The sequence below is a fragment of the Puma concolor genome, chromosome B3, assembly GCF_028749965.1.
Source record: "Puma concolor isolate L17-30 chromosome B3, mPumCon1.1.hap2, whole genome shotgun sequence".
In the NCBI taxonomy this organism is placed as follows: Eukaryota; Metazoa; Chordata; class Mammalia; order Carnivora; family Felidae; genus Puma; species Puma concolor.
Genome location: NC_141672.1, coordinates 1249269 through 1258180, shown reverse-complemented (window position 1 = coordinate 1258180; position 8912 = coordinate 1249269). Strand labels below are relative to the sequence as shown.

Below are 8912 nucleotides of genomic sequence, written 5' to 3'. Positions count from 1 at the left end.
CCTTTATTGTGATTCTTTCCTGGCTTCTGGCAGTCTCCTCCTATGCATGTGGGTTTCCCTCCTCAGCTGGAGACACAAAGGGGCTGTCTGCTGGTGCCCAACTTGAGAGGAAGAGTGAATGTCCCCACTAGTTTTAAAATTCCCGCCTTCCTTTTACACAAAAACCAGATAGGGATACCATAACACACCTAAAAACTACATGGGAAAAAATCTCCTTGACCTTGGCCTTGAAATGATGTCTCAGATATGACTCCCAATGCAGAGTCAATGAAGACAAAAATCAGTGAGTGAGAACACATCAAACTAAAAATCTTCTGCTTAGGAAAAGACACATTCGCCAAAGGAAAAGACATTTTACAGGGATGGAAAAAAATTGTAAAACGTGATATGAGGTTCATATCCAAAATTTAAAAAAAGCTTATTTTGCTGAATATTATAACAAGCAACCCAATTTTTAAAAAACTGGGGAGTAGAGGACTTGAAAGGGCATGTTTCCAAAGTCCATGTACAAACGTCCAGCAAGTGCATTAAAAGGTGCTCAACATCACTCATCAGCAGAGACATGCAAATCAAAGCCACAATCCCATAACACTTCACACCTGTTATTATGGCTGTTACCATCAGACAAGAGATAACAAATGCTTGTGAGCATGTGGAAATAAGCAAACCTGGTACACTGTCCCTAGGAATGTAAACTGCTGAGGTTACTACTGAAAAGAGTATGGAGAGTTCTCAAAAAATTAGAAACAAAAGTATGGTTGTGCCCAGCGATCCCATTTCCGAGTGATATGTACAGGGGATGAAGTCACTACATCAGAGATATGTGCACCCCATGTTCATTGCAGTATTCTTCTCCATAGCTGAGACACTGAAAAGACCTAACTGCTCATCAAGGGATTAATAGATAAAGAAGATGTGAGATTAGATAGATAGATGGATGGATACAGAGATAGATAGATAGATAGATAGATAGATAGATAGATAGATAGATGATAGATATCATCCATATAAAAGTTAATCGTGCCACTTGTGACTACATGGATGAAGCTTGAAGACATTATGCTAAGTTAAATAAGTCAGACAGAGAAAGACACATTCTGTGTGATCACACTTACATGTGGAGTCTAGAAACATCAAATTCACAGAAACAGAGTGTGCAATGGTGGGTTCCAGGGACTGAGGGGCAGGGAAAATGGGGGGGGGCATTGCTCAGTGTGTCCAAACTTCCAGTTAGAAGATAGACAAAAAGCTTCCATGGGTCTAATGTACAGTAAGATGACAATAATGAATATACATATTGTATATTGCAAGTTGCTTTATGTTCTTACCATAATTAGCTGAAGAATGTATTGACTCACTTCAACTTGGTAAACATTTCGCATTATATACATGTATCAAGGCATCACATTGTACACCTTAACCTTACATAATGTTATATGTCGATTATATCTCAATAAATCTGGGGCCAAAACAAAAAGGTATTCCTAGAAGACATTCCTATACACATTTGGCTAGTAAGAATTTAACTATGCATGGACATGACTGAAAATCATACAATATGTGATATTAACCCTAAAGATGTTTTATGCACAGAGAAGATTTCATACAACTGTGCATGTGTCTGTGTTGGTGGGAATAATTTCATGTGATTCTGTACACTCATAGAAACAACAGCCATAACAACAGGTGTTAGGACACTGGTGCTAAGTAGAGATGGTGGCATTTTTGAAAAAAAATTAAAGATATTATGGCCAGGGGATAGATCATGAGCAATTTGGGATGTAAAACAAAACAAAAGAAAACAAAACAAAACAAAACAAGAGCGGTGAACACTTTTCCTTACTGTGATTGGAACATAACATAAGATCTGTGTTTTCTTTCTACATCTCACAGCTTTTGTACTCCATTTCCCATATGAATGGCTTCCTTTGTGCTTAGTTGATATTTTACAGTGACACATTTTCATTTTCTTCTTTGTTCCTTTTGTGCACATTCTTTAGATAGATCCTTTGGGTTTACCATGCCCTTACACAAAACACTCTAAAGCCGTAACAGTCTATTGTCAACTGATAACTACTTAAATTCAATCCCATGGACAAGTACACTTTAACGGCTCCACACCACTCCCCACTCTACTGATGTCCCAGGTCACATCTGTATGTATTGTGTACCCATGAGCATTGATTTATAGTCACACTTGATGCTTTTGTCTTTTGAATCTCACAAAAGAATTGGAAGTGTAGTAGAGGGGTAATGTCAGCCTCATAGCAGCCTAAGATGACCCTGTGTTGTCTCTCACACCCATCCAAAACTTGGCATCCATCCACAAACAAATGTGCATTTTTGGGCCCTGTGGGATCCAGCTCCATATGCCAATGGACCCCTGAAGAGTCTTCCCTACACATGCATAGGTGAACATACCTGAGTGTGGCTATGGACTCTACAGTGACCCCTGAACCTGCTCCACCTTTCTTGTCTGTGGTCGCCGAGGTTCTGGGAAACAGTCTCAGTTGATCACACAGGGACTGGAGTCTTTGTGGAAGTCCAACTTTCCAAAGAAAGTGAAAACTCTAACTTTAAATGATATCTTCATTCCCCCCACCCTTGTGCATTGTAGCATTATTTACAAGAACCAAAACACCCTATGTGTCCGCAGACAGAAGAATGGGTAAAAAGAAGTGTGGCCTGTATGTACAGTGGAATTCTATGATTCGTCCATAAGAAAGAATGAAAACTTGCCCTTTGCGACAACATGGGTGGATCCTGAGGGCATCAGGATAAGTGAAGTAAGTCAGACATGTGGGAAATCAAATAGGTATGTCCTGGTGTAGGACATTACAGGGAACACATCGCAAAGCAGAACACTGCTTTCTGGCTTTGCTGAAAAGAGCAGGCAATGCTTTGCTTCTGTGGTTAATGTGTATCTAGGAGTCACTAACTTCCCTAATCTAGTTAACGTATATCTAGGGAGCACTCATCACCCTTATCTAGTTAATATAGACCTAGGGGGCACTCGCTTTGCTTATCGATTTAATTTAAATCTAGGGGACACTCAGTTCCCTTATGTAGTTAACGTAAGTCTAGTGGGAACACTAAAGTTCACTTATTTAGTTAATATTGATCTAGTGCAACTAGTTAATATAAATCTAGGGGGCACTGCGCTGATTTAGTTGAAATAAATTTAGGGGAACTCACTGTGATTATCTAGTTAATGTAAATCTAGGGGGCACTCAGTTCCCTTATGTAGTTAATGTAAATCTAGGGATCATTCGCTTATCCAGTAAATTTTTATGTAGTGGGCACTCATTTAACTCACCTAGTTAATGTGAATTTCTGGGGCAATCGTTTCACTTATCTAGTTAACGTAAATCTAGGGGGCACTCATTTCCTTGTCTTGTTAATGAAAATCTATGGGACACATTAGGTAAGCACACTTTGCTTATCTAATTAATGTATATCTAGGGCGCATTCAATTTGCTTATCTAGTTAATGTCAGCATAGGGGGAACTCACTTTAATTATCTGGTTAATTATGTTTAGGGGGAACTCACTTTGCTTTTCTAGTAAATGCAAATCTCGGGAGCAAGCTACACTTCCCACATCTAGTTAATGTCAATCTAGGGGACACACTCACTTTGCTTATGTAGTGAATGTAAATCTAGGGGGCAAGCTACACTTCGCCTAGATAGTTAATGTAAATCTAGGGAAACCTCACTTTGCTTATCCAGTATATGTATATCTATGGGCACTCTCTTCCTTATCTAGTTAATATAATTCTAGGGGCACTCACCTCACTTACCTCCTTCATGTATATATAGGGGGCACTCACTTCCTTTATGGAGTTAATGTATATGTAGGTGGCACTCACTTCACTCTTCTGGTTAATATAAATCTAGGAGGCAGGTTAAACTTTGCTTATCTAGTTATGTAAATCTAGGGGTCACTAACTTCACTTATCTAGTTATTCATCTAGGCGGCACTCACTTTGCTTCTCTTGTTAACATAAATCTAGAGGGCAGTCACTTTGCCAGTCTAGTTAATGGGTATCTAGGGTGTACTCCACTTTGCTTATTTGGTTAATGTATATCTAGGGGGCACTCAGTTTATGGAGTTAATGTATATGTAGGGGGCAAGCTACACTTCACTTCCCCAGTAATATAAATCTAAGGGGCACTCACCTTGCTTATCCAGTTAATGTAAATTTAGGGGACACTCACTTAGCTTATCTACTTAATGTAAATCTAGGGGGCATGCTATCCTTTACTTATTTAGTCAATATAAATCTAATGGGCACCTGCTTAGCTTATCTGATTTGTGTATATCTGAGGGGGCACTCACTTTATCTACTTAGTAAATCTAGGGGGCACACTACAGTTCACTTATCTAGTTAATATTACTCTAGGGGGCACTCACTTTGCTTAGCTCATTAATGTCAGTTTAGGGGGCCCTCACTTCTCTGATCTATTTAATGTGTATCTAGGGGGACCTCTGTGCACACACAATGAACTTTGGTTTCTTTCCCCTGTTCATCCAGGTCCTGTGAACTTAGTTCTTGGTCCACAAGAACATTTGGTGGAGAATTTCTTCCTCCCCTTCACCTTTCTAGGCTCTAGGTTCAGCCACATTCTGCTTGTCAGCTCAGACCCAGCACTATACTTGAAGCCCACATTGCTGTGTGCTGGTGTGTAGACTCCCATCAATTAGTGGTTGTGGCCTGTGGGTGCTAGATCCTCCACAGGACCCATTCTTACTTGATCCTGAAGGTAAACTCACGTTTCCAGCACATGTATGGTGTTAACTGAATAGGTCTGCATCTGTAACACTTGTGTCCAAACAGACAGAAGGGCTGATGTTACTCCACAGTTCACTTAGCATCCTTCTGTAGTTTACTGAGCAGGTGGCCGGGGCACCTGTTTGGCCCTCCTTCCCAAACATTCCTGGACACATTCTTGCTGGGAACATGCAGTGTGGCTGCATGGGAATTTCAGGAGGTGCTGGGAAAGTATGATTACCTGTTTGCCCTGGAACGTGGAGAATATGTGTACACATGGCAGTCTAATACTTTGAGTAACCATGTGTCTTTGAGGCAAAGTGCATGTATGGGGACACATTGGTACAACTTACAAGACTATCTGCACAAACAAAAGGATTCTAGGTATGAACTGAAGTGAAAATCCTGTTATGTGCTTCATGTGTTTTACATCTATTGGTGAATTATGGGATAAATTCTTATTCCAAAGTAATTTCTGAAACAGTTACTATTCAGTTCTGAAAATTTCCTAATCAATTACTATTAAAAAGTTGTATATTTTCAATTCAGAAGAAAATAAACAGACTTTAATATCACTATTATGATTTAAAATATATTCTAGACAACTGTAAAAGTAGTAAAACATATTTAGAAAAAGGGTCCCTAACTTTCCACAGGCTCAACTCTGCAGGATTTCTAGAAGGTTCTTGGGAGAACCAAAGTGGAAATCCTAGGCAGACCCTCATCTAAGGATGAACTCTCTGAAAGATAGAGAAAAGAAGGAGAAAAGGGGGTCATACTCATCGGGCTCCCTCGGAATGCCAGAGACATCCATAGGCACTTGTGCCTACCTTTCTGATTGATTTCACTGGGGGCTACTTTCAGCCTCATAGTCTCAGTCTCCCACACTCGGAAATTTGCTCTCCAGGAAGGCACAGCTTGCACTGGCTGGGATCCAATACATGTCCCTTTCCCTGACAGCCCACAGACACCCCAGTGTGGGACAGGCAGTATGGGTGGGTGGTAGCCCTCCATCACCCTGAACCCATACTGGGACCAGGAAATGAGAGGTCACCTGAAGAATGAGACAAAGCTCAGTGTGCAAGAGCACAGTTTTGGAGAAAATTCATGCATTTGTCCCTAAAGGACCTTGTGGCAACTTCTCTTATTTCTGGAACCAGAAACCTCAGCCCAAGACACAGCTGCTGACTCAGGTCTTCTGCACAGAGTCTTAGGCACCGTTTGGGCTCTTACAGGCTTACAAAAATACATAGAGGCCACAACCATGCAGTTTTCAAGTTTTATTTCAGAGTTCTGCTCAGTGATGCATCAGAGACCTGGTGTCAGGTCCAAGATGTGCCTGTGGACCCCTGTGTCTCCCGCAGACCCCTGGAAACGTGGATGTTAGCTGTGCCGCCTCATTACTGTATTTTCACAGATGAGCCACGTGGCTTGTCTATAGTTGTTTAGGGGTCTGGAGGCTGAATTATGCATTGTCTTGATCAACAGTCTCTTCCGTAACTTTCTGTCTGTTGATAGTTCTGACATTTCCGGCAACACCAAAGAGGAATGCAGCAATTAAGGCATAGATTCTAGCAAAGATCACTCTGAGATATACCACGGATTCACGACTTTGCCTGACTGACCGCATTCTTCTTGGAGGGGGTCCACTGTCTGTGCTCCCACCAGTGCCTCGTTCAGTGCACCGTGGAGGATCCCAGCCTACGTGGCAATGGCAGTTCCTGTTATTGTTGCATATCCCTCTGTGACTGCATTTCTCCGGGATACAGTCATAGTTCAGCTGAGCCACACTGCCATTGCAGTAGGTATCCTGACAGAACTTTCCAGGAGCACAGGGGGTACCGGTTCTCACATGACCAATATCGGTTGTTCCTGTGCTACGATGCGAATCCAGCCCAAAACACCAGAACCCTGAGATCTCAGACTGGTGAAATCCAACATGCTCTTGCAGCTGAGGGAGATGGGTGACGTTACTACACTGCAGCCTTCCACACTGCATGTCTGTGGGGGAACAGGGTTTAGATTTGAATACCCCTGGGTCTCTTCTGCAGTGTCCATATCGGCTGCCTTTTTGATTTATGGTATAGCAGACATTTTCACCCTTCACAGCATTTCTGCCAAAGATTTCTTGGCAGTGCATAGTGCGGTCAGTGCAGTTTCCATGATAGCAGTAGCCCTCTTCAGTGCACGGGGTTCCATCTTGCATATAGAAGTCATCAGGGCACTCCACGGACACCCCACGGCAGTATTCTGGAAGATCACATATATTTTGGATTGGCCTGCAGAGTGTCCCAGCATCGGAATAGGTGCAGTTTGTACAGCATCTGCCTGTATTACATTTGCTGCCAGGGGTTAGAATACAATCACTCGTACAGCAGGGATTGTTGTAGCACTGCTTGAAGGAGCCACAGTCACACTGCTCACCTGGCTCCACTACATAGTTTCCACAACGATCGTGAGTCAGGCTTTTATTGAAATAGGAAAGTCCTGAGTCAAATATGCACTCACAAAAATTAGTCACCACTACATGCTGCATATGAATGAAGGAACAGTTACTGAAAGAATCTGTCATAATAGGGTATTGATTCATAATGCAGGTAGACCTCCTCTGGCATGCACAAAACTGATTGTCATAAAAAATACCAATAGATTTTGCAATTTTTTGGGCTACTAAGACAGACAACAATAAAAAATGTCTGCCTAGAGAAGCAAGCGAGATGATGGATTTTGATCTGCATACCGCATATGTGGCTGGCTGAATCTGAAGTTCATGTGGCGCATCTTTGTTCATAAGTAAAGCTGTATGTGGTTTAAAAGCAACAAACAAGTGTCTTTGAAGGTAGATATGAATCGGACTCCCTGGCACCTGAAAATTGTTCAAGACAACTGGATCTTCCAGATTATAAATGACCATGGAGGAAATATAGTGCCTTACATCAATACCTTGAAGCATTGAGTCAGTCAAACTAACAAGCCTTATGAGGAATCGGGCACATTTTGACACGTTGTTGAACACAGTATACATTGTTTTGGAACCGAGAACAAGTCCTTTCAAAATTCCGTGATGGGATGAATACAACTTACTAGAGATCCTGGGGGCTGCACTGATATTTGCTTGAGAGAACAGGGGGTTCCTATCCCCCTTATATCCCAGGTTATAAGTAGGTCCCGTTGCATTGGTGTCTGCCACTATCTGAGAAACAACGTGTTCAAACCGTTGGGAATCACTGAGGGGTCTGATTTCATAGGCAAGGTCATCCAACTTCATGATACCTTCAAGGCCTCCATAGCACGTGTCCATGGTGACCATGGAAAGAGGAATCTCCTCCAGGTAGCCGAGGTAGTAACAGTCTGGAGGGATGAAGGGGTAGTCCATCTGCAAGGCTCCCTGATCATCCTGAGTCATCATCAGCAAATGTCTGGACCAAAAGAGTTTCTTGTGCCTCATGTGGATAACATGGCTCTTGCCCCCAAAATGCAGGCTATAGGACAGCCAGCCAGGCATCTGAACGCCCTTGCCGTGGTGCAACTCCTTCTTGGGAATTACCACCTCAGAAGAGATGTAGCGCCATGAGGGACGACCTTGAGAACCTTGGACAGGAGCCAGCAATGCCCAGAGCGCAAACAACAAGAGGGGTGCCCTCAGGGTGACCTGGTCCTCTGCCTGCCTCATGCTCCTGCTCAGGGACATCTGCCAGTGAGAGTGGATAAATGGAGGATCCTCAGCAAAGCCAGGTCTAGACCATCAGACAGAACAGAGGGCTGTGCCAGGTGGCCAGCACCCTGCACCTCAGGGCCACCAGTGGGGTTAGGTAACAGTCACAGGGTGTGGCATTGGGTGACCCTGCTCATCAGTTCACCTTGGGTGGATGTGGAGAGTCAGGTGGGCCATGGTCAACAGTGCTCACATGGACATGGGTAGGGAATTGGACCCAGAAACACGGCTCTATTCAACACATTCCATCTTTTCTCCTACTTGGATATGGGATATGCAATTATAACACACTGAACTTCTCTACCAATTCCATGTCCTGTGGTACTGCTGGGTCACTTTCTCTGGATGACTGCTTTTCCTCATTATGGAGACCAATGCTTCCTACTTCCATGCGATATGGAGGTAGACTGTCAATTTTACCTTTGTA

General features: G+C 42.8%; 1 protein-coding gene and 1 pseudogene across 2 annotated transcripts in view; both read right to left on the bottom strand.

Annotated features, from left to right (window-relative positions):
* Positions 1-8912, bottom strand: part of LOC112864445 (immunoglobulin heavy variable 3-23 pseudogene) — an 82737-nt pseudogene that overhangs the window by 39443 nt on the left and 34382 nt on the right. The window lies entirely within an intron of this gene.
* LOC147579619 (disintegrin and metalloproteinase domain-containing protein 21-like) lies at positions 6038-8443 on the bottom strand. The gene has a single exon (XM_086708560.1). The coding sequence runs from the start codon at positions 8441-8443 to the stop codon at positions 6236-6238; it is 2208 nt and encodes a 735-aa protein (XP_086564686.1). The 3' UTR covers positions 6038-6235.

Coding starts and splice junctions, on each gene's coding strand:
- LOC147579619 (XM_086708560.1), bottom strand. CDS start 8,443: ATGAGGCAGGCAGAGGACCAGGTCACCCTGAGGGCACCCCTCTTGTTG.